General features: G+C 38.7%; 1 protein-coding gene across 1 annotated transcript in view; it reads left to right on the top strand.

Moving 5' to 3' along the window:
* Positions 1–26,063, top strand: part of bmp6 (bone morphogenetic protein 6) — a 57,892-nt gene that overhangs the window by 24,091 nt on the left and 7,738 nt on the right. The window contains exons 2-4 of the mRNA XM_030123283.1: positions 10,302–10,494; positions 14,495–14,643; positions 15,438–15,635. Coding sequence (XP_029979143.1) covers positions 10,302–10,494; positions 14,495–14,643; positions 15,438–15,635 — 540 coding nt within the window. The remainder of the gene's footprint in view (positions 1–10,301; positions 10,495–14,494; positions 14,644–15,437; positions 15,636–26,063) is intronic.

The following is a 26,063-nucleotide window of genomic DNA, read 5'->3' as shown; positions in this document are numbered from 1 at the left end:
CACATTGGTAGATATAGTGGACTTTTTGTGCAGATGAGTTACATGATGTTTCACCCCCAGATCAGGATTTGGTGCAGAGCCCTAGTGCATGTGCAGAACACTTCATCCAGTTACCATCTGATTGGTCTGTTTACATGCAGGAGTGTATCGACTTTCAATCACATTATCTAGTTGTGTTTATCCGACTAATAAAACTTTGATTTCAGTCCAGTTAACTTGTTTACATGTGGTTTTAAAGTCCACTTGCAGTCAGACTAACACAACAATCTTTTTTTTTAAGTCTCATGTAAATCCACTGACAGACTGATGATTAGCTATTACTGTGTAACTGATATTACAACGATTTTCAGTACAACACCAGGTTTAGATAATATTTAAAAGTATTGTCACAAAAATAAATAATGGCTGACAGTATGTACCTCATCAGGCGAAGTGGTTTTTGGTTGTCTTATGTGGTCCTGCTACACTCATTCTCTAATGATGGCTCACAAACTGAAATGAAGGGAAATTCAATGTACTTTTAGCCCATAACAGCTACTTGTGGCTGCAGTGGCTGCTGCTCATTAAAAGTTCCACTGCCTGGCTTTAATGTCCTGTGTCATACAATGTTGTAGAACAGTTTCAGCCCTGTTACTGTCTTAGCATGAATGTTTTACAGATCTGTCAGTGTAGACCATTGCAAATTGGCAGCGTGGATCAGTTTTAGTTTCTTCTCTCTCTCTCTCTGCTGTCTGTCATCACACTGGTACTTAGTAAAATCTTCCTGACAGGTCTAATAAGAGCTCCCTGGAGACCCTATTATCCGGGTCACAGGTGCTCTGTTTTCAGTAATCTACATTACAGCACTGTATGCCGTGGTGAAAAACAGGAACATCAGGAAACGTATTTCAGCATTAAGATCCAATTTTGAGTCTTTTTGGAAGAGAACTGTGCCACAGGTCTAATTCTGGGGCTTCACCATGGAAATAATACATGAAAATAATAGCAAATAATAACACAAAAAGCCTCATTGAGGAAAAATCAACAGGTGCTTTTTGACAGCGTACTTCCTTTTGAGTAAACCATCCATAATGTTAATTTTACCGACTGAGTGTTGATGATGGGTGAAGGACCATTTTGGCGAGGGGACGTGGTTGTCGGTTGTTTTGCTCAGTGGTTGTGGGACGTGTGCAAGAAAGCAGGAGGGATTTGACGCAGTCGGCTGTCCGCCAGCTGTCCCTCTGAGGGATTGGCTGGACGGCATCGCAAGTGTGAGCAAAAACGCTGACCACTGACCACAGACAAGTCAGCCTGTTAACCACCACCAGGCCGCTCCCACACACTCCTGCTTTTTGTGCTTCACATCCAAGAACGCTGCTACTCTCCATTTCTCAATAATTTCCCTTTTCCCTTCTGTGTTAATTTGTCTGTCTCACTGTTTATTAAACAACTTGTTGCCGGCAGCTGCTGTTCTTTACTTTCACACGAGACGTCAATCAGTGTCAGAATCGTTTTGGTCTCTTCCTCTATCTCGTCTGCCTGTTGTGTGTACTCATACGCCTTCACGTCCTGCCTTCTGGCTCAGACTTTCTCTCACTTGTCTTTCTTTCAGCACCTTTCCCTTTTTCCTTCCTTTGCTTCTTAAAGGGGCATGCAACTCGGTTTATAAAAAGCAAACCTGTCATGCCAAAGTTCCAGTCTGTCTTTCCAAGCATAAACAGTGCTTTCAGCTCTTCCACAGCTTATTTGTAGAGATTTTTTTTGGTTTGTAGTCAGTCAATTGACACAAATGGGGGAAATAAAGCTTCTGTGGGTGCTTAAATTGAAATTTTCATACTTTTGTACCTATTTTTAGACTTAAAGTATGTTAATTATCTATTGTAAAATTTGCAGTTTTGATCATTATAATTGGTTTGAGTAATTTTGTGAGAAATTCAACCTTCAACCTATTTGAACTATTTTCTGTTTTGTCCCTTCTGTATGACAGTGAACTGTAAATCTTAAATATGACATGGTGACAAAAACTTTTTAACCATTTGTTGACATTCAATAAAGAATATAAGGGCTAGGTGATCTGGCCTATGATAATATTAAAATCTTTATCCATGATCTGAATCACAGTTTTCTCACCTCTTATCAAATTTGATGGCTTTTTGTTGTTATCATCTGATTAGAAGCTCTGCATTTTTGCATTATTTTGGACTGAAATTACTATAATATCCATTAGTAAACACGTTCACATTTTCCTGCATATTCAAATACACTATTTCCATGAACTGTCTATAGACTGGCCTGATTTTTTCATAATGAAACAAAACCATTTTGACACTCTAACATAACTCATCTGTGTAAATCGGGCTCATTACATGTTGTAGTTTAGATGCCAGATCTACAGACACACTCTTCATTCTTCATCATTATTTTATCTTCAGCAGTGAAACAACACATCGTGCAAACTCTGCATATTAGTGTGGACTAAATATGAACACTTTAGTGTGGACAGATGCTAAGATATCACAATAAACAGACTTGAATAAACTCACTAGGCTAATAATTGCTGCTAGTGATAAAAAATGCTACAAACCGAACACTCTCTGTAAAATACTGTGAAAACAATAAACATGAACAGGAAAGTTGATGATTATCGATTTTTTTTTTTTTTTTTTTTTATGACGTGATCCACACACTGCCTCTAAAAAGTAGATCATATCTGCAAAACTAAGATTCATCACAATGTAAATTGAAACAATTAGTCCATTAAGCTGGAAAATAATTATCACTGTTAAACTGATAGTACCAGTCTGACTTCTTACCACATTCATATCAAGATGAATATAAAAGAAGAATGATTCCCAAAGTCAGGAGGTTCTGAAGCCGTGCACCTCTGGGCGTGTGTGTGTGTGTGTGTGGGTTGCTCTAATACCTACAGCAGCAGGGGCAGGACAGCTGAGCCAGATGTTGCACAGGTGGAAATGAGAGAACAGCTCCTATCAAAGCGTCCAAGCAAACCTGCAAATCGTCCGTCTCACTCTCTCTCTGTCACCAACTGTCTCCGTCTCTCCTCATCTCGTTGCAACACTGACATCTTTTTTCCCTCTTTCTCCCTTTTTTTGTCCCTTTGGCCTCATTTTCTCCTCTCCGAGACACTGATATTGTCTTCATTTGTTTAGTCTCGTTTTGCTCGTGACTCCCATTTGCATCTGTCATTTGCGACAGACTTCAAAAGAGATTCATTAGTCTGTCGCTATCTTCTATCATCTCTCTCGTGGCTTGTCTCAGCATTAACCATAATTTGTCTTTATCTGGCCTGTTTGTCCCTTTTCTTAACCCATAAAAACCCAGTACTTTCATGACAGTTGCCAAATGAATGTTTCACCTTTCTTAAGTTATTTATCACTATTTATTATAATACTATCCTCTTTATTCTGTTTTTCAGTCAAAAATCATGTATTTTCCTATGTTTAATTTACTGATCATGTAGAAGTTCTTAAAAGCTTAGATGTAAGTCGAGGGTTATTATATCAGAACCAGAAAAAACTGAAGAAAAAAATGACTTTTTCAGCAAAGATATCAATTACTGAAAGTAAAACCAACTGTTTCCAACCACAGTCATTTATCAAACTCCATGGGTTTCACTGGTGAATCAATGTTGTAGAAGATGACGCTATTTCCACGTTCACTACAGAGCCTCTGAACGTCCAAATGGGTCATATCTGATGACCATGAAAAGGCGACAAACTGCATTTTACACCAATTATTTACATGTATTGATAGAATTAGTGGTTCAGAAGTTATTAAACATTGTAGCTCAGTAGATGATTGCCAGTGGCTGTTTGGGTCTTTGTGGGTTTAACACTGTCCCCTATGTCTCAGTGAATCCATTTATGTCTTAAACGTTACTTTACCGTTGTTTTCATATTTTTACTCATTCACTTCCTCTTGTTTTTCTTTCTGTCTCATGAGTCTTTTGATTTTTGATCTTGATGATTCATCTGAGAAATTCCCCATCATTGTCAGGTTTACATGTGTATGTGTTTGAAAGAGTGAAAATGAAAGACATTCAGTCTTTTGTTTGATTTGTGGGTTCTCAGGAACTAGTGACACATTAGTGTACACTCACATACACAGCCTCTTCCTGCACCAAATCACCAGTGTAATCACCTTTTCCCCATCTTTAGAATCACTCGGAATAAATTCCTCTCCAAATTATCCAGATCTAAATCCCTTTTCCCTTCTGTGTGTTCCTGTCTCAAAGCTCACGTCATGGTAGAGTAGTGCAGAGGTTACACTCTCTGTACGCATTGTGTGAAGGCTTCTCTTTGATTTTAGATGTGAAAACCTCAGTAGATTCCAATTGAATTTCAAGCTGAGAAGGTGGAGAAACAGCTGGAATGCTACTTAACTGTGTCTCCCAATTCACTTCATAGGGGACTGCAATGATAAAGTATATCATAATAAGAGATGTGAAACGGTGGCTGCAGTGTTAATATTTCATAGTTTTAATTGTTTGTGTCTGTATCCCTTCACAGAGATAAAAAATAAATGATTAATTGGAAGTTCGAGAGTGAGCTCAGGAGAGCTGGAGGTTTTCTTCAGATGTGAGGAAAATAAATGTCAAAATGTGCACCGTAAATTTCATTTAAGCCTAATGAAATCAGTACATACATTTTTCAGTTGAAAGAAATACAGTTTTCCTCTTGGCAAGCATTCTTTTCACTCCACTCTGTTTGCGACATTTCACAGGAAATACAGCATAAAACTTTTAACTCTGGGTCCAGCTGTGAAATTATAGATACCAGGTGAGTTCACCTCCTACTCAGCTATACTCCACACCCTTTCACATAATGTGTTTTATTGGAAAACTGTGACCAAATTTGTGCTTAACAGGCCTCTTGCTGGCTGCTCAAATCAGAGGAAATGAATGACGCTGTACATCTTATACCACAAAACCACATTACAAGCACCTGTATGAAAAAATAAAACTTTAAAATTAGCTTAGGGTAAATCTGAAATCACAGTTGTATCAGTGATATTATTGATTTTTTTTTTTTTTAGTAGGTGTGTTAAGTAATTAGAAAGAAGGCATGTATGTAAATTAAGTGTGCAAAACCTCCACTGTTTCATACTTTTTTTTAATGCTGCTTAAAGCTGGAAAAAAAGAATGCACACTTTCCTTCTGCAGCAGAGAAGGGAGTATAAATCTTGTTTCCTCTCACACTATCTAAATTACTATACTAAAATATACTGAAAGGTAATTATACATTTTTTTGCCCAGTGATGAACTGCAGCTTTAAGTCAAAGTAAAACATTGTGGCTGCATGGTGCTCATGTCATTATAACATTGTGGAAGTATTGAAATGTCACACTAGGACTGCCAGGGTTTGCTATAAAGGGGGGAAAAACTGAAATAAAAATATGTATATAGAAAAAACTACTACTACATCTTTATTTTGACATTGTTGTCACTACAAATCATTTGAAAGAGAAAAATGCATGTTTGTGTGGTGTTTTTCTCTTTTATCCGCTGTAAAGTCTCGTGAAAACTCTATTTAAACATAAATGGTGCAAAAATCAACACCTTTCCATACACATGAATTTTACCCAATGGAGGTTATAGGTATAAATGCTCACTGCCTGTTTTTAATCTGCATTATTTTTCAAGTGCATTCAATAAGAAGGAGCAAAACACAAGCGCTTTTAGTTTTATCCCCATGTTGTGTAGAAACATATTTCATGGCAGCTGCGGTTTCTACCTTTTATCTGAAGTTTGTTTCAAATCATTTTACAGACATAGCACTCTCATCTTTCTTTGTGAAATGAAACCACACTTTGGACCCAATCTCCTCACGCCATGACTCCTTGTTGCACTTTTCCAGCAGCTCACATTAAAGTTGCACAGAATTCTGATGGATTGGACGAATTGGAACCAACTAGAACCAATTCTCAGTTTCCTTCCTTTCAGATCACTGATTCACTCCTCAAAATATTTTTCTGCTTTTTGGCATAAATGCAGTGCAGCAAATCTATTCAGTATTTATTGCATCCATGTGAAAGTACTCCTGACCTTCTAACCACCTACAATACGTTTATCAAAGAGCTTTTGTGCCAAAATGTCAGTAGATAGTTAAACGGGAATATAAAATTTCAAGCTGTTGGTCTTTAAGCTCGGGGGTGTTGGAGGGAGTGTTGTAAAGTCATTTGGAGTGCCATGACCTCGGCTCAAGGCCTCCGCTAACACACACACACACATCCATACACATAAGCTTGGCTGATCTGTCTTCCCGTCATTACAAGCCCAGGCCCAGCATCACACACAGTTACAGCTACATCTGTCTGTGTGTGTGTGTGTGGGCAGCTTGTGAAGTGGGATGATGAAATGGTCACTGTCACAGCTGATAGAAGTCACAGTGATGATAATGTGAATAACATCTTATTCTCTATTGGTGGTTTCCTTTGCTTCGGCAGTGCTTGAATCTGAGAGAGAAAACAACCTGAGCCCATTCTCACTCCGATTCAGGTCATAAATTGAAACGATTCCAGTGTTAGAATTTATCTTTCGCCGCAGACTATCTAATCCTTTTCAGAAACAAACCAACAAAACCTAAACAGACACACTTCCCTCCCTGCGTTTTTCACTCTGTATGTTACTTAAACACAGCATTCATATAACTTGGAAATATCTGGGGATGAGGAGAGCTTTGACCTTCCTGGGTGTGGGTATGAGGTGGGGCTGGCACTTTTGGGAAAGTCTGATTGGTTCCAGTATTCTCACAACAACGCAATTTTCTCTATGACTCTTTGACTTTGGGAACAAAATGTGTCATTGGCTCATTTTGGGTGGGTCCATACATCATAAAATCACCAGAAGTTTTAAGAAGCCTGGCAACGGGACAAAAAATGTAATTTACTTCCTTTTTGTATAGGGATCAAAACTGGACATAATATAATATAAAAAATGTACTGTGGGATTTAAAACCTGTTTATTTTATTCCTAACGTACATACTGAACAGACTGAGAGGCACATGAACACATCATAAAACCATTTGTTGGAGAAAAGCAGAAAGGAGGGGGATTCTTTGATAGCTCTCATTTATCATGTCAGGTAGACTCTTTATTTTGGCCAGACTAACTCACATCCAGGTTGGACAAACAGCTGCAGTAACAGTGGCTGAGAGATGATGCATGATGGCTGATGTATCAGTGACTGGCAGAGCTGGAAAAATTACTTCTGACATGTAATGTGATACAGATTTCTCGTTGCGCTATTAAAAATGTCTTGGATAAGTAATGTAACTCCTTTGTAAAAATAGAGGGTATATCTCCAGGGGTTTATATTCATGAATTCATTTTAAATATATATATTTTATGTGACTGATTGTAGTGACATTAACATATCCTTAGATGTTTCCTCATGTTTGATGTTTTGGTGTCGAGAGCACTGTCATCTGGATGTGCACCAATTCCCTGCCCATACTACCACTGATATTTTCCTAAACATATATTTTCTTCCTTAATTTTTTTTTAAATTATTTTTTTTAATGTGTCCACATGACCTTCATTTTACAAAAGTATCTCTGTCCACACATTTACGCAAAAATGACTAGAAACACTAGACTAGAAAACACTCAGACAAATAAGTATCTGTTGAACTTTAAACTTATGGACATTATGGATAATACTGGATGCAGCAACATCTGTCAGGAAAGTTAGAAATAAAAACAACCTCAGTTAGAAACTTCAGTTACTTTAAGGGGTTGGGATTTCTTGGTTTTAGTACAAAAAAAAATTATTCAATGAAAAATTTTACATTTACAATCTATCCTTTTGCAAGCAAAAATTGAATAGCCTTAACAACCTGACCTTTCTTCAGAAAAATAAATGCAGTTTCAACAATATTACGCCTCAACCTATCATTTATACATGTGCAGTGAATCTACAAAAGCACAAAACATTTAGTAACAGGCATAATGTTAAAATTTTGTTGTTTTTTATTGTAACTGACCCACCTGAGTTCAGATAGGCCTGTATGTGACCCCTGAACCCTTAACTGTTAATATCTTCAGTATATTTTTTACACTTCACAAATTCATCTTCAGACCTTTGACAGGCTGGTTTTGGCCTGCAGGCTGTATGTTTGACACCCCTGCTTTGCATGATCTGGATATGTTCATAATGCAGGTCCGGTCCGTTTCCCATAAGTATCCATGTTGACCTCGATTTACTGCAGGTCATACACTGATTTATACACCTGCAGTTGATGTTTCAGGTTAATCACACAAAGCAAAAACAGACAGCAGTAAAATGGGGTGTGATGCCATCATTTTTTAATGTCTACATTTTCCATGGATACCACACCCAGCGTTTTTAAAAATCTCTATTTTAGTGTCATAATAAATATGTTTTGCAAAATGTCTGCATTGGTGCAGACGGGACATGATTAGATTTTCAGACAAAATCAAAATCAAGGCTCAGAATGTGAGCATGTGCTGCCAAATGACTGGAGACTGTCTAGACATAGAAACAACTACTCATAAGCAGATCTACCCTTGATGAGGTGGCACTTTCTCCCAATGTTATTTTTACCTACATTGTCAAAAAATATCCAGCAATAAGACATTCCTACTGTACGTGACAAAAAGATGCCAAGAAACTTCCTTTACATTCAGTACCTCTATTTAAGTATATATATTTGCCAAGTAACAATATATTAAATATTTAACATCATTATATGTAAGTAATTTCTCTAAAACACTAGTGAATGTGCTGCAGGTGAAGAAGCGAGGCGGTGGAATAAGTCCAGCTCTGGTTCCCAGTCAGTCTGCGCTCACAGTCTGTGGTGGTGTAACCACAGCCGGTCGAGCCCTGCTGAGTGGAAACTAGAGTGGAGATGATGATACACTGTGTATATGTGTGTGATGGTGTGCAGCATATGAGAAAGTATTTAAATCAGTGAGAGTGTGACGGAGTAAGAATAGTGCGTTGATATATGTTTTGGGTGCTGTAGCAATTACGTTGCTAGTTTTTATGTATTTTACAGAATATAGCACATATTTGAGGCTTTACTGTTTATGAATCCATGGGTATTTCTGTACAGGGCCTTCTAATTGCATTCGACATGGCCGTCTTTATACACTTCCCTCTTTTTACTCTGTGCCTGTCGACAGTCTCACTCTGCTGGCTCTTTTGCTGTGGGAGAAAAACGTCTAGCAGAGACAGGAACCAATTCCCCGCAGAACACATTATCATTATGGCGCATATTGCACTTAAAAGCAGAGGCGGGAGCGCATTTGTTGGTTTTTGTCATTTTGCGTCGTCAGAAGTGGTCACTGAATGTCTCTAAGTAAAAAAAAAAAAAAAAATCACTGGCTTTTGCTTCGGACTGATGATAACAGGGGTTTATTTAGGGAAATAGCAAGCCACAAAAGCTATTAGGCCAAAAGTATAAATCACATGAGTTCGTTTTAAAGGCTACCACGGTCGACCTCAGCACACTGTCTGTGAAAAGGATATCCGCTCATCACTCGCCACTGTATATTTACAGTGAAACCTTGTTTGTAAATATGCAATTTAATGCTATTTATGGAAAATGCGAGACTGAATATTCATTGTGAAGTTCAAAAAAGGCCATTGCTGTCTTTACAAACATACTATAGGTCAGGTCTTGCAGGCCAATCTGGCCCGTGGGAGGAATTCATGAAATGCAAAATGTACACTGAAGATATTAACAAACAAGGATGTTAAAATCATATTACTTCAGGGACCATGTACGGCCCAATTCGATCTCAAGTGCACTGAACCACTAACATTCTAAATAAAATAAATATAAATGATATATAAATAATGGCAACTTCAGATTTTTTCACTTTTAGTGTAAAAAAAAAAAGAAAGAATTCAGGTGAAAATGTTTATATTTACAAACGGGCCTTTCACAAAAAATGTGAATAACCTGAACAATTATGAACAAATTATAATGTCTTATGAAAAATAAATGCAATTTTAACCATATTCTACCTGATAATAAATGTTTTATATCTATGTAGATGTGATCAGTAAGTTGTAATGCACATGTGTAAATGATAAACTGAGACAGAATATTAAAATGGCACTTATTTTCTCAAGAAATTTCAGGTTGTTTATGGTTTTTCATGTTATTCATAATTTTGTAAAGGATAGTTTGAAGATGTAAACAATTTTATAGTGTAATTTATTTGGCCCACTTGAGATCATCAGACCAGGACTAAAATGAGTCCTCCTTCTGCTACAGGTGAATACATTTCTTCTCCTTTGTCTCTTATATTATTTTCCTTTGTGTGTTCCACAGTGGAGTATGACAGGGAGCTCTCTCCACAGCGGCGTCACCACAAGGAGTTTAAGTTCAACCTCTCTCAGATCCCTGAAGGCGAGGCGGTCACCGCGGCCGAGTTTCGCCTCTACAAGGAGTGTGTGAGCCGCGCCTTCCGCAACGACACCTTCCTGCTCAAAGTCTACCAGGTGGTCAAGGAGCACCCTGACAGGTAAGACTGAACGATAGGCACTGAACAGGAAGTCAGGTCAGCTCAGTCTGTTTGTATGGCACAATTAACAAACCATGAAATTATGTGAATGACCTCATACTCACAGCCGTGAACAATAGAAATTCAGAGCAAACAAAAATTTAAGGATCAAGATGGTGTGTCACTATATTTGTCTATCCATTCTCACTGAAACTCAATAACTGATTTCATATACATACATATACACATACATATAAATATACTTCTACACATACACATACACATACATATTGTCACTGTCGAGCGGAAACCACTTATGTCTAAAACAGTTATTTTTCAGGAAACTGGAATAACAATGTATATTCTAAATAAATTAACGGAGTTAAGAGATGTGGTCACAAGCCATTTTCAACACTTTTCATTGGTTTAATATTTCTAAAACCTTCAGGCCAACATGAAGACTGACCAATAGAATAATTTTGTGACAAAAAAAAGACCAAAAAGGGACTCAAGAGGTTTCCACCTGACAGCGACGATATGTTTGCAGGCCCATATACACTATTTTGACAAAAGCATTGGGACAATGAATTCAGGTGTTTCACAGCTGACAGGACAATAATAACAGATGCCATAATATAATTTCATATTGTGATACTTATAAATACACAAATGTTTCCTCTTTAAGGTTAACTTTGTTTACATTGCCTCCTTTTACACAATGCTCCAGAATTTGTTTTTATGGAATTTTTCTCAATGTAGTTTTTTTTTTTACTATTGTAAGGGTTTTCAATGTTCTACCTCTAGATTTCTGGAGTATTTGTCACATTCTAAGGTTAAGGTTAACTCAGCCTCTGTATTTTATCCATTGTAATACACACACACAGTACATAGCATTAGCATTAGCACATAACACACATTAGGAGCAGTGAACTTCCATTGAAGGACCAGTTCCAGATCTTCATCAGTACTGTGGTCAAGGACACTGATGGGAGAATCAGCCTAATTCTGACCATTTTGACCATAAATAAAAATCATTTAAAACCACAAGTATAACTAACTGGTTTCTTCAGCTCTCACTCAGAAACAAAAATCAGCCTTTAAACATAAAAAAATATATAGATCTGACATTTGTTGACAACAACTTACATGAACATTTTTATTATGATAATATTTCAAACCTACAGGAATGGGAAGGTGTGATGTCTCCTAATGTTTTTGTCTATATAATGTATGCACAGACAGTGACGAATTAAAGGAAAAACCTAATGGGAGTTGCTTTTCAGAGTGACATCCATAGGAAAGGGTTCTGTGGCTGAAAAATGTGAATGTATGCAATGCCCATGGGACACCTATGGGAGAATTTGTACCGCTATGTCAAGCATGACCCTCCACCATTATCATCAAAAGACTAAATGAGGGAATATTGGTTGGAGGAATGGTGTTCACAGACCCGTAAAATTAAGACCACATGGTGGAACAACACCGCACTAAGATGTTTCATGTTAGTTTTTCCTTTAATTTGTCACCTTTTTCTGGACACAAAAAGCAAACATCTTATGTGAATGTGTGTTTCTTTATCACTCTACCATTCTCCCTGTGTGTTACACAGTTCCTGGGTTTACAAGTTAAAATCTAGCAAAACCACATTGTACAGAAATAGCACTGCTTCAAAATCCTCCTGAACCCCAAATGAGTACAGCTAATACATGCCAAACATTTACATTACGTCTGCAGGGGTAGATAAACATCCAGTAAGATTTCTGAATGATATTTGTGTTTTATCAAGCCCGCCCAGTGAGAAGCAACACTAACATGAAAGAATGTGTGATATACATTGTGGGGTCATGTCGTCGGGTACATTTTCTCTATAAATGAATACACATTAAAGTACGCAAGTCTTTCTTTATATTATTTTTGTTAAATAACATCAAGAAACAAAAACACTGTAAGGAGGGGTCTGCATTGCTAAATATTCTCAGCCTGCAGCCTCAGTTTAAACTTAATCCATTCTGCGGCTCTCAGATTGAGAAAGGTCAGCTACAGATTTTGGCGAAGTATATTTTTCTGTCTGTCAAAAGCTTTCTGCAGGTATCAAGAACGACTTATTTTCTACATTCCTTTATCTCTACAATGGTTGGTTTGTGCTCTCCAGCCTGGAGGTAAAGCCTTTATTTTTGGAGATATTTGGAGATTAAAGGACCCATATAGCTCCAGTTTCTGTATTATTGTAGGAGAGGAGTTTTACCTTGAAGAAAATTACAGCCTGGATGGGACAGCCGCTATCAGAAAACACGCTTCATGTGAGCATGCGAGGTGTATTCACTGAAGGCGTCGATATCTTAAAATTGGAACTAGTCCTCGACATTACATCTGAAAACTGCCAGTTTAGATGAGTAAAAAAATTGAGGTGTCTTTGTTGGTTGTTTCTCTCATTTTCTGCTTTTTGCAAAACTGTACCCTCACACTGTAATCACCAATCAGCGGGAAGCCTATTAACTTTCATGTGGCCCTCCCTCTCGTAAAAACCTGACTCCTGTTTTGACTCTAAGCTGTAATGATAGAGCGCTTAATTAGCCCGACACCCTTTGTACTTTTCATTTGATTGGGGCGGTTCGGCTAACAGCAGGTAAGGAATGTGGGAGATTACAATGCCAAAAATGTGGCAGGCCTAACGTTGTATGAGAAAGGACAAGCTGCTGCGAATTCTGCTGTTACTGAGCAGAACACATTCAGCAGCAGCTTCCCTGCATCAGACAAGATACTTTCAGTTGGAGATGATACTCCCATCTGATTAAAAACATACATATTTTGATCCAGTTATACTGTCCATCTTAAGGGGACTCTGGAACACTTCTCCCTCCAGATGTCCGCCTTTACATATTACTTTTACAATCTTACAAATATGCCTTTTCAGCAGTTTAAAAGATGAAAGCGCATGAAATAAGCAGGCCAGCTGTGAGCTAGTCTCCCACATCGCGTTACAGTTTTTACAACAGTCACTGACAAGACTTATAAAGGAGATTTATTGTTGCAAAAAAACACAACTGACTCCTGACCTTATTATTCCAGTTCATTTAAGCAGTCAGTCAATAAGAGCTTTTACAGTAGGGTCTCAGTAGCCTTCGCCCTGCAGGCGGCTCTGCGATGGACCTCCTGCTGTTTCTCAACAGGGGAACAGCGGCTGCGACGACGAGGCAGAAACAACGCTGCGCTGACCCACGCTGTGACAAATGTGTGAACTTAGCAGTGGGCTGCAGTGACTGTATGTGTGTGTGTGAGGGAAAATCAGGAGTAGAGGCTCATACGGAAGCTGTCAAAAACACTCTCATTAATGGCCAATAAAGAAGGGCTGCTGATGCATGACTGCAGGGGCATTCTCCAAACACCTGGATGATTGCGAGGCTTTGATGTCCGCTCTGGAGGAGGGTCCGACAGACCTGACGCTGTGTTATTACTACAGTAATGGGACACTGGGAGGACAGGCCCTCTTATCACTCATGCTCTGCCTTTTCCTCATATTCCCTCTGCTCTCTTTTCATTAAACACTCCACTGTCAGATTGCGTGCCTCTCTTTCTCCTCCTGTTTGACACAATGTTTAAATCCTCATTCACATAAACTGTTGTAGATGATATTAACATATTGTAGTTGTAGCCTGATACCAAAGCTTTAATTCCTTCCTTTCCCTAGTCCCTCAGAGAGGTTGACTCCATGGCCAAACCTACAGGGGCGCACAATACAGTGTGCACCGGCATTTCTGTTAAGTGCACCTATTCATCTTTCTGTCATTTTGTTATGATACTGTTACCTTGATACAAACCAAGCACTGCTGTGTTTCCCTTTGCTTTTTAAAGAGGCAGATCACTCCTCTCTGCTGTCTGCAGCTGATAATGACACCACTGCTAACTCACACTTCCATCATATCTTCTCTTTGGCCCTTTTTTTTTTTTAAATGTAAATTTATTATCTTTTATTATCTTTGTCTTATCTCAGCTGTATTTTTTTTTTTTCATGTTTTTCTAGGGAGGCAGACCTATTCCTACTTGAGTCTCGAAGGCTGTGGGCAGCTGAGGAGGGTTGGCTGGAGTTTGATATCACTGCCACAAGTAACCTGTGGGTGATGAGTCCAGTGCACAACCTGGGTCTGCAGGTCAGCGTGGAGACCAGCAGCGGTAAGGGAGTTGATAGAATTTTTGGAAATACTCAGGTTTAAGGTTTTCCAGTATTATTACATTATTAGGAAACATGTAAGTAGCATATTGGCTCCTCACAGTTATTGTTATGGAGATAGACCAGTGAATTGTTGTAATTAATCAGTGTTGATGGAACATTTTTCAACTGAGATTGAGCCAGTAGTGGCTAATAGTTAAAATGAAACAACTTAGCTGGAAATAGTGACTTTGAAGGAAAACAGTACATAACTCAAAAGATGAAAACTGTATCCAACAAGATTTTTTAAATTCAGCATCAATTTTTGGATTACTGATATGGTTTTCATCTCAAGAGTCACCCTCTTTAAACTAAAAATAATGAATTTCAGACATGCATAAGGTCTTCTCATCATCAAAATTTTCAGGGTTTGGGGTGGGATTACATTGGCTGACTTTGTTTTCCTCCAGCAAAGAAATCCTACAACTGGTCGACCTCTAGTTATTCAACACTTGCTCTGCATAATTGTTTTCTGCAGCTCCTTTGCTCTGCATGAGAGTACCACAAGTATAGTCAGTACTAGTACTTAAAATATGATCTATTCTTACGTAAAAAGCAACCACAAAAATACTGTAAAATAACTATAACAAAATAAGTTTCGCAGTCTTAAGTTTATTCTTATAACTAATTCACTAGTAATTCAACAATCATTAACTAATATGATTTAGTTTGTGTTATCCATCCATCCATCCATCCATCTTTTTATACAGAACGTCTTACATTGCATAGTTACAAGTTACTGCTTTGTTTGAAACAGGGCAGAGCATCAGCTCCAAGGAGGCGGGGCTTGTTGGACGTGATGGCGCTCTTGAGAAGCAGCCATTCATGGTAGCGTTCTTCAAGGTCAGTGAAGTGCACATCCGCACCGCCCGCTCCACTGGGGGAAAACGTCGGCAGCAGAATCGCAACCGATCGACACAACCGCAGGACGGATCCAGAGGGCCAGGCCCAGCAGGTCAGTCTACACCTGCCTTTCACTAATAGGGTCGAAATCCAAAAGTGTCACAGTGTTACCAAGGATAGTGAATGCATATTACAATTTAGATAAAATGAGAGTGCGCTCAGTGAACTCAACAAAGCCATGTGAAATGCAGAAGACAGGACTTGGTTGTTAAAGATGTAAAAAGGTGAAAATAACACAAAAGTGTGTCATAAGAGGACACAGTGTCTATCTTTTGGGTCTCGAGCTGACATCGTTTGGGAACTACTGGCCCTACTGAGAAACACTAGTGTCATCGCGAAGTCCAACTGTATACATAAGCACACACACAACTGACCACAAACTAACCTCACTGCAGCCACTGTAACCCATACCTAGCCCGTTGAGATCAGTGGATAGGCAGCATGTGTTGTCTGATGGAGGTTTTCATCTTTGAGGCTCTTGATATATTGGACCTGACTTCAGGTCCGAATCCTTCTCCAATCAGTCCACTTCAGATCAAAATCCTACCCTTCTGTCCACAACCTGTTTTTACTGTAGTTTCTCTGGGTGGATCCGGGCAAGTCCTTTGTTTCCTAAACAAACATCTATTCAGCTGTGGACAAAGTACTCCATGTAAAAATACTCAAAAAAAAAAACAAATAAAAGTCCAGAATTCTAAATATTACCTAAGTAAAAATACACAAATATTAGCATCAAATATACTAGCAGAGTGGCCCATTTCGGATTAATATATCAGAATTAGAATACTTTATTAATCCCAGGGGAAATTATTGAAATAGACTGATGGATTGTAATACCCTGATCCATACTGCTGCAGCTGGTAAGGATGCTTTTGGGTAGTTTAATCTATAATAACACATCATAATTTATGAGTTTATAATTTATTTACATCTGCCAAGTAGCAAGTAGTCCCAGTGCAGAAAAAAGTGCAATATGTGTAGGTGTAGTAGAACTATCATGTCTGGAAATGGAAAGTATAAGTACCTCCTACCATTAGTGGAAATTTATTATTTGGCTGCCAGCAGAAAAATATGTCATTTTTAAGGTGATTGGAGAGTGAGACGGATACATCCTGTTAGCAGAGAATAGATAGAAGAATAAGAAAGTAAAAGCTGTGTACTGTGTTTCACCTTGCATTGTAGGAAAATTATATGAAAGTTCAAAAAGGCAGATTCACTGCATGTGAATATTAAACTCATTAGGATACAGATGACAAATCTGTCTTGACAGCTGACCTCATCTTCTGAGCCTCCTCATCAGTCCTCCCTGCTCCTCTTCCTGTTCTGCAGATGATGTAATGAGCAGGTATAAGCCTGATGTTATGAGGTCCGCAAGCTTTCCAGATTAAATCAAACCCTAATCCGCCCACCTTTCACCTGCTCTGAGATTCTGGCCAGACGTTGTAATGCTTGAAACTCAGCTGCTTCTGTGAGGCTTCATTGTGCAACTGCTGCACTGCGTAAATCTTTCGCTCACTGAGCCATGTTGTTAATATCTGTCTGATCCTTGGTAATTTGACAGATAACACACCCGGTTAATACTGAGTCACAGTAAGAGTGCACTGTAACTCTGGCACGAATCAGGATGAAATTATGGTTATGGAAAATAATAAGTGCTTAAAGTTTGGGCAACACAGGCAACTAAAACACATGGATGGATTTAGGGAAAGGTCAGGGTTATGGCTGAATAAAAAGGTCTATGAAGGGACACGGCTCTGTTCTTTGTATCTATATAAAGGACACACTACATTCTGCATTGGCAGTGTAAATACAGCAGTCCTAGAACCCTTGAAATACTGGGCTGTGAGGTAATACTGTAACTATAGGTAGATTAATTCAGTTCTATTTGCCAAAAAACACTTGATTTGAATAGTTGTCAGAACAGTGAGCTTTAAGCCTCAGTTAACCGAATTACACAATTAGTGAGTTAAAGCTGTCAAAGTTAACACAGTATACATACATTAAAACAGTTTTGTAAAACTATTTAAGTATTATGTATTAAGTAGGGCTGTCAAAATTAATGCGTTAACGCGGATTAAGCCATCATCATGATTAATCTGACTAAAAATTTTAATGCAATTACCCCATCTGCAGTGCAGAATGACTCTGAACGTCTCTGGCAACACATTTCGGGCAGTTTATCCTAGTAGAGTTAGTGTCGCACATGTGCAAATGCGTAGTTGATTCGGTAGTGACAGGCAGCAGAACCAACCCAGAAAGATGGAAGACACTAAACAGCAGATTGGCCCTCTGGATGGAAATATGAGGACAAAAAACCCCAAGATGGAACAGTTGTTTCAAGTTGTTTTGTTGAAACTGTTGAAGGTGTTTAATAAACACATTAAGTGTATATACATATTCCCTTCTTTCTCGAGTCTGTTTGCTTGTGCAAAATGAAACGTGATTAATACAGAATAAAAATGAATGATATTTAATCGTGAATAATCAAAATTAATCCACAGCAACCCTGTGATTAATCTGATTAAAAATGTGAATTGTTTGACAGCACTAGTATTGAATATTAAGACAGTGTGATATCATTCTTTTTCATTATGTCACAGCCAGTTGCAGTGTTGTCCACATGAATCACAATACAACCTTTTCACCAAATTGTGAAGGACCAACATATCCCATAACACTCATGTATTTACATTTCTCATAATGTTTTGTACCAGCTAATCAACCAGAGCCTCAAATCAGCACAGTCAGCCCAGACCTGTGATGAATGATCCACCAGGTCCACTTGAGTTCATTCTAGTTGCTTAGACTCTATTATTAGACTGAACTGGAGCTGATTCTTCAACATCCTAAGTTCTCACCTCGAAAGCCTCGCCAAACCTGGCAGTAAAACCTGAGCCTGAGCCGGCACTTTTGGGGTCCTCTGTTGCCAGAACCGAGCTTAGTACACTGACACACAGCTGCAAATGGCTTGACTTGGCCGGTTACTTGGGAAGCGATTTACCTCTGCTTTGCTTCTGTAATGGTTTTACCATCTGTATGGTATACAAAATATTTGCAGGACAAGCTAAGTTTGTTCTCACTGTGATGCTCTGAAAATCCTTTGCTGAGATTTGTTGGCTCTGTTTAGTGTTTGTGCAGTACATCTCCTCTGCTTTCTCAGTAGGTTACAGTGTGCTGCTGTTAGCACAAGAGGTTGTAAGTTAAAATCCTGCAGGGCTTTTTCCTAGTAATTGCATTAGATGAAAGCTTTGGCTGACATAACAGAGAACAAAGACTCATCATTTGTTATGCTACAGGACAGTTAGAGTGTACCACATGTTCATTTTTGGCTCCAGACTCATACACTCTTTTACCCAGCTGTCACCTTTGGCTTGAGATGTCCTGAGATGTTTTTGAGCTTTACGTCAAGATGTTTTGAAGACGTGGTGATACCGAAGAGTACGATGAATCAGTGAACTAAGGTGAACACCATGTGCTCACAATGTGGCGTAGCTTTCTTATAATTGATGCCATCCATGCTCACTTCCACTATATGAAGGAATGCGTACACTAAATGAAGGTGACATTTGTAATACATATCATATATAAAAGGAAATCTCTGACTGAAGTACTCTTGTTGGCAGTGTGTTAAAAAGGTAGGTTGGATACGGTCTGCTTTTGTGTCCCATCCTATCATGAGGATGAGAAAACTTTCCCTGAAGTGAATCTGTTCAAAAAATCTGCTCTAACAAGGACAATCTGTTAAATATGCATCCTGGAGGATTGGACTTTACATAACCCAAAACATCAAGACCTCTCCGCCTCGCCACTCGGGACGATGGGGAGTGTAAATATTTAGATCCTACACAGGAAGCAGGGAGGCCCCCTTCGCGACAGCCGAGTGTCCGCGGCCAGCAGCCGACTGCTGGGATTGGACGATATGGGAGGATCCGCGAGGAATTCAGGAGGGCATATGGTTTCAATACCGCATCACTCACTCCAGAGACAGGGAGGAGGACAGGATGGATGGGGAGAGCATCCGTCTTATGGGGAGCACTCATAGGGAGAAACAAAATGTAGACCTTGTCCCCCTGTTTCTGTTCTGGCACAGAGCTCCAGGCCACCACAGCTTCAGCTAAAAGGAGTATTTCACCGATAATTCACCCTGAAAAAACACAAGATCTAAGACCGGAAGGCAGCAATGTGTTTGTTTTTAATTGCTTGAGCGTAGACGGGCTTCCACATAGAGGCACTTACTTTTCTCTCTGTATACTTTCTAAAAATAGTTTCCATCCTGAATTACATACTGACCTGTGTTACTGGTCTTACTTCATCTTTTTCATGGGGGCATTTGCCTTCACCTTGTAACTGTTCCTGACACATTCAAAGATATTCTTGTCGGTTTTGATTTAGATTTTAATTTTACCTCGCTGCTCTGCTTTGTCATAAATTACTAAAATACCGTTTTTCCCACTGCAAAGGATATATAACACCCTTTTAACTAGGAAACTTTATTTTCCCAACTGTACTCCCCGTGAGGCTTTGGGCCTTGTTATTTTCTCATTTTCATACTTTTAGCGAGCTGGATTTAAAACGACATGTGATATTAAATGTCTTCCAGATGACATGAGGACAAATTCAGCCAAATAAATTTCTGCAACATTTAGTTATGAGATAATAGTGTGATTATGTGTCTAATAAATCATCTTTGTTTTTCACTGAAGCCCAAAAAGACCATAATTACTCACTGGTCATATTTTGTATTGTGTCTTGTTTGAGTTGATATGGTGCTTACTGGCAGTTTGTTGGGGAAATTCATCTTTTTTTTTCAGTTCTATTACAATTAAATTTGTCATTATAAGGATACGTGGATATTTGTCAGCAGGGGTTTAGGTGTGAGTAATGTGTGTGCAGTGGAAAAAGCTGCTTTGTATCTTGCCAAAAGAACAATACAACACCTTTAAAGGTAATTTGGGGTTTTGTGGGCGAGGAAGGCCAGGGAGGTAATGGGAGTCGGGTTGGGCTTCGGCTGTGGGGGAAGTTAACAACCATCCAGGGAAGGAATATCACGTCCCAGCACAGCACAGACGGCCTGTAATTAGGCATAGCCAGTCATTAGCTCCACAGCTAAAAGACTGACCACGCTAACAGTATCGCTTAAAGAATTATAATAACACGGCGCTTGGCCAGCTGTGTTTTTTTTTTCATCTGCCTCTCGTCTCCTCAGTGCTCCTTGTCATTCTCCTCACTCCTTCCCCACCCGACCTCCTTTTGTTTACTGTTGGAGTAATTAGACATGGCGGAGCTCCCTCGCAGGGTTTAATAACTGCTGTGATGAAAGACAGGAAGAAAGATAAACTTCTGTAGTAGTGGTTGGTAGGAGGGAAGAAGAAACATCAGGGACAACGGTGACATTCTTCTTTCATGTCTTCACAACCTCTGGGACTGGCTTTTTCCATCTTCCCAGATAAATACGCTTATTTTATTTTACACTCTGAGCGTGTTGTTCTTCTGTAAAACTACATCTTTAACAGCTCCTGAAGCAAATTTTGTGGTATTTTGGGTTGAAATAACTTTATAAATAAATGTCACACATGCAGAGTCTTACTAAATGTAACACCCTTCCCCTACTGTCTGAACTGGAACCATTTGATTTATGTATTTTTGGAATGAAATGTATAAATATAATTTACAGCCTTTTCCTGAACGAGGTGGTGGTGAATGTGCATTTAAGGGACTTAATGAATGGCAGGTAGTGTGGTGAAGGGTTAATATCAGCCCGTGAAGCCAGTATATCAGTGCTTATGTTCAGTAAGGCGCTGTGTTTCCCCTGCTATTGAATGGATGGGGTGGGAAACCGGCAGCCGCTGCCCCACCTCAATGAACTCAATGTGAAACGGTTCCACTGGAGAAGTTTAGTGTCACATGTTGATGTTTGTCGACTCAAAGAGAAACATTTCCAGGTTAAACACGGTTAGTTACGCTGCTGTAAGATGGAAGTAGTGCTCTGTTAGCTTTGCCGGATGGAAAATGTTTAACTATTGCACCAGAGGCATAAAAAAAAGATTGTGTCTTGATGAAAATGGTCATAAGTCAGCCATAACCACGAGACTTGTGATGGGGAGGCAAAATACTGAGCTTTTCAGTGGAATATTTAAGATTGTTTAAAGATAGTTATAAACTGTTGGGAAATTAATTCAAGTGAGACAGAATAGATGAATATTACTATTAATATTCAATGGCACAAGTGATGGGATTATTATTTATTTGGCATTATTGATCAATCCTACATTGTACAGAGAGAAAATTGTGACACAAATACAGTAATTTTTCAGGTCCTAACATTGACATATATTCATGTGATGTATCTTGAATCATGTGCAACTGTATAGTTTAGTCATTTAGGTGCCATGGCGCACACATTTATGGAAAGTAAATTTTACTCTTTGTTTTATTAGAGAATCGACATAACTACTAATTTACTTTTACCTGTTTAGCTTAGCCTTAAGCCTTTTTTTAAGCTTATGAAGGCTTCTGCCCAGCTAAGTTCTACTAAATCCATCACCCTGTCCCTATGGTTATCGCTAAATAACATATTTGTTGAGTTCAGTGTCATTAATTTTCAGTTCTCTATGCTAAGCTAATGGCTAAATGTAGTAGTTTCCCATTGGGTGTAAATTTAAGAAAGTGGCTCCTGTAATTCCATCTCATTCTGACTGTCCTTTCCCTATTCTTTAATAAATTACATGACAGAATGCCATCTCATTTTTTATTCTTTGAGGCAAACACAACTCAAACCTACTAGAATAGTTACACATACACTGAGGTGTTGTATGCTCAGTCCTACAAAGTCATACAAATTAGTGTAATATGTGAAAAAACGTACTTTCCCACCTCTGCTCTCTGTCAAGGAAAAGGAAAAAGAAATGAATGGAAGTCTCATGGGAGCCGGAGCCCAGCGGTAGCTGTGTGACATTAAATTTTAACAGGCAGGAAGGGGAGATGTGGTTTATGGGCACCACAAATCTGGGCCTTTACACTCAATGAAAGCCCACAGTAAATATCAGCTTTATTCCTCTTAAAGAGCCCCACAGACTGTAAAAGCTGATGGCTTTGAAGGCCAAGAGGTGCATGGAAAATGGCTTGTGTGGAGATGTGTGTGTGTATAAGTTAAAGAGTAAGCTGTATACTGTACCGAATATAGAAAAGCAAACATTTTGTTCAACAGTGTTTTAAATACTCTTTGATTTTCAATAGTTTTCATTTTGATTTATTGTTTCAGTCCAGTTTTTGAGTTCAGTCTGGTTTTGGTCCATTTTTGAAAGAATTTACTTATTTTAGTTTTTATTTAGCTCCTTTGTCAAGTATTTTGCAGAAATGGTTATTGATTTAAGTTGTGAAAAACCCACTGTTTATTAATGGTCCCCTATTTTTATGTAAAATTATGAACCATTAACACAGGAGAAAAATGACACTGGGCTGTTTTGCCTGCTTACATTTTGTTGCTGTGTCCATTGTAGTTTTGATTTAGCTTTTGGAAAATTTATTTCAGTCAATAAAATGAACTGCTGAACTGAAACTGCTGGTTTCAGTTTTAGTCTTCATTAAAGCTGCAGGAGCTGAAATCAAGAATTCAAATTTCACAAATTGAAAATACACACCTTCCTTCTACAGTTTTCTCCTCTCAGTCTAAATGAAAAGACTAAATATAAATACAGATGAACCTGGTGATGCTGTTTAATACCATTATGGAAAAATGAAGTCAGTTTTCCAGAGCAGTAGAATCACATACAGGTCACATCTGAACAACAGGTAATGACACCTGTCAATCATATACTGAACCTTGCACTTGTCTGAAAACAGCTGTGATTTGACAAAACCTGGGAATTATGGAGTACATTTTCTACAGAAAATACAGACAAGGAGAAATTAAATGATGGAATATTTGTCCATTGACATTAACAAACCTTCAAGCACTGGACTTTATTTCACTTTTCATTAATTGCATTGTGTCACTTTTTGATACTAATAATTAAGATTGCCAAATATGAATGGACACTGGAGAAAGTAAGATATGATCAAATGTTGTCACCCTGTGTGTAGCAGTTAACCCAAAGACTAATGGCTGACTTTATTAATGGCTTCCAGTGTACAAATCTGACTGGTTTGTAAGGGGTAATGTGAGTTCAATTACACTCCACGTCAGGCTGTGTTCTGACCCGGAGCCGAATGCTATGCACCATAAAGTAAATGTGGATGTGGAAGCAGGGGGTCTATTTAGGAGTGTGTTTGAGTGTGTGTAATATGGGTGTACACATTTGGAGGCAGTGTGCCAGTGTTTAACAAGCTCCCAGTTCATAGACTAACTTTATTTCTGATGTACAGCTCCATCTATACTGTTAGTGTAATTCCTTCTCTCAGCAAACATCCCCTCAGGTTCACATCAGGTCAGCCAATCAGATCTGTTCCTTCAATTGGACTTTTCCCCTGTCTTTTCCCCCTCTCTATATGTATAAATACACACACACACACACACTGTAAATGTCAAATTCTGTGCAATGCTATGTTAAAGAAACTGCAAAAGTGTTTATTTTTTCTCTTTGGTAATAATCATAGGCAGCTAGAGTAGAGTAGGACCAGCCTGTTTTCTCATTTGTAAGGTCAACATACAATAAATCTGTTCAATCCAAATGCTCTCAGCTGCTGAAGACTCTGCCAGGTCAGCCAGTACACTTGAAGACACGCACATAACTGTAGTCATGTATGTCAACTACACACTTACGACACATTCACATAAACGCAGATACACATTGAAAGTGCACGTGTATAGGCTGGGTATGAGCTTCCACAGATGTACGTAAACACTGTATTTCCACATTAACAGGCATCCAGCAAAATGCTCTTCCTATCAGAAAGGAAGCAACCGCAAACTCGGGAAACACCTGACCGTATCCGACAGTTACACGTGACCCCCTGACCTCAGTCAGCGTTCTCAGTTGTGACCAGTCTCACCTTTTGTTTCCGTTCTCTTACAGAATTAGCCCGTCTATGATGTGTTCAGGCTTTGTAGCAGTAAAACAGAAACTGTCGTGTTAAGATTTTTGATCGAACTAATTTCCCTTTGATTTGTTGTTTTCTCAGAACCAATAATAAAAGACAGCATCAATATTTGGCACTAAATGTAATGGAACCAGCTATTTTTACTTAAAGGTAGGGTAGGAGATGTTTCCCTTGAGGATTTTTTACTATATTGCTTAAAATCCCCTTCACACCCTGATTGCAACCAATTAATCAAATGCTCTAACACAGCGGTCCCCAATCTTTTTTGGCTCGTGACCCTATTTAACATCACAAATTTCTGGCAACCCCAGACATTCAAAACAGAGACTTTTTTTGCTAAAATTAATTTGTTTTTGGTCATGTAATAATTTGCTATACTATGTTGCAAATAAATGTTAATTTTAGATCACATTCAGTCTATTTAATGTATATTATTATGGATGGAGGCAGAAAAGCCAGGTGTAGATTACTGCACAAAGTGAGAATTTTATTTTCCTTGGTCAGGATATGTACAGTCTGTCCAGCTTGTATTTACAAGGCTGACAATTAATACTGAACAAACAAGAACTCAAAGTATGAATTATGAAAGAGCTGCAGCATCTGAAACCGACCACAATAGACATTTGAAAGATAAAACAGTACCACAGTGCTTCAGTTTGAGCTTCAGAGTTCGTCATGTCTTTCATGTATTGTGATTGTCTCTGTCAACTCACCATATATTTTTTATTGGTATTTTTTTTTAATCAATCACTAGAAATTTTAGGCAACCCCACTTGAATTCCAGGCAACCCCCTGTGAGGTCCCGACTCCAAGACTGAAAAACACTGTTCTAACACAAAAATAAAAAATTTTAGTCACCTGTGGAATGGACAGGACTGATAAAACACCATCCAATCATTTTAACCGGCCCATCGAAATGATTGAATGGTGATATGTCTATCAAACTCAGCTGCCGTTTGTCCCTCCCCCCTCTGCGGTTACAATCCGGTACTCTGGAGGTGCGGCTTCGGGGGGATATCTGAAGAAAGGGGTTTGGACTTTTGAATTGTGTATTTTCAAAATATAGCTTGCTCGAACCGTTTTTCCAGAATCTCCTTCCTACCCTACCTTTAACTTTTGTGTATTTTGAGTGCCAACATTTTCCTTAAAGTGCCTTCTTACAGTCTCACAGATGTAATAGGGTAGATGCTCATGTACAAAGTGCCTTTTTATTATAGAAGACAAACAGTACAAAGTGAGACCTAGAGTGATTCAGTGTCAGCGCCACGCTCTAGTTTTCCCTCCCTCTCTTTCATTGCTCTGTTTAATTTACTTCAACTGAGTGACAAGTCCAACTCACTCTCCCTGGCTGTCTGTCTCGCTGCCTTATTTGAGATGAGTCCAGCTAAAACACACGGGTCTGGGCAGTGCGGTCACTACGTCTGTTCAAAATGAAACTCGA

This window comes from Sphaeramia orbicularis, chromosome 20 (assembly GCF_902148855.1).
Source record: "Sphaeramia orbicularis chromosome 20, fSphaOr1.1, whole genome shotgun sequence".
Lineage (NCBI taxonomy): Eukaryota > Metazoa > Chordata > Actinopteri > Kurtiformes > Apogonidae > Sphaeramia > Sphaeramia orbicularis.
The sequence above is the reverse complement of the archived record's forward strand: the minus strand, read 5'-3'. Positions and strand labels throughout refer to the sequence as shown.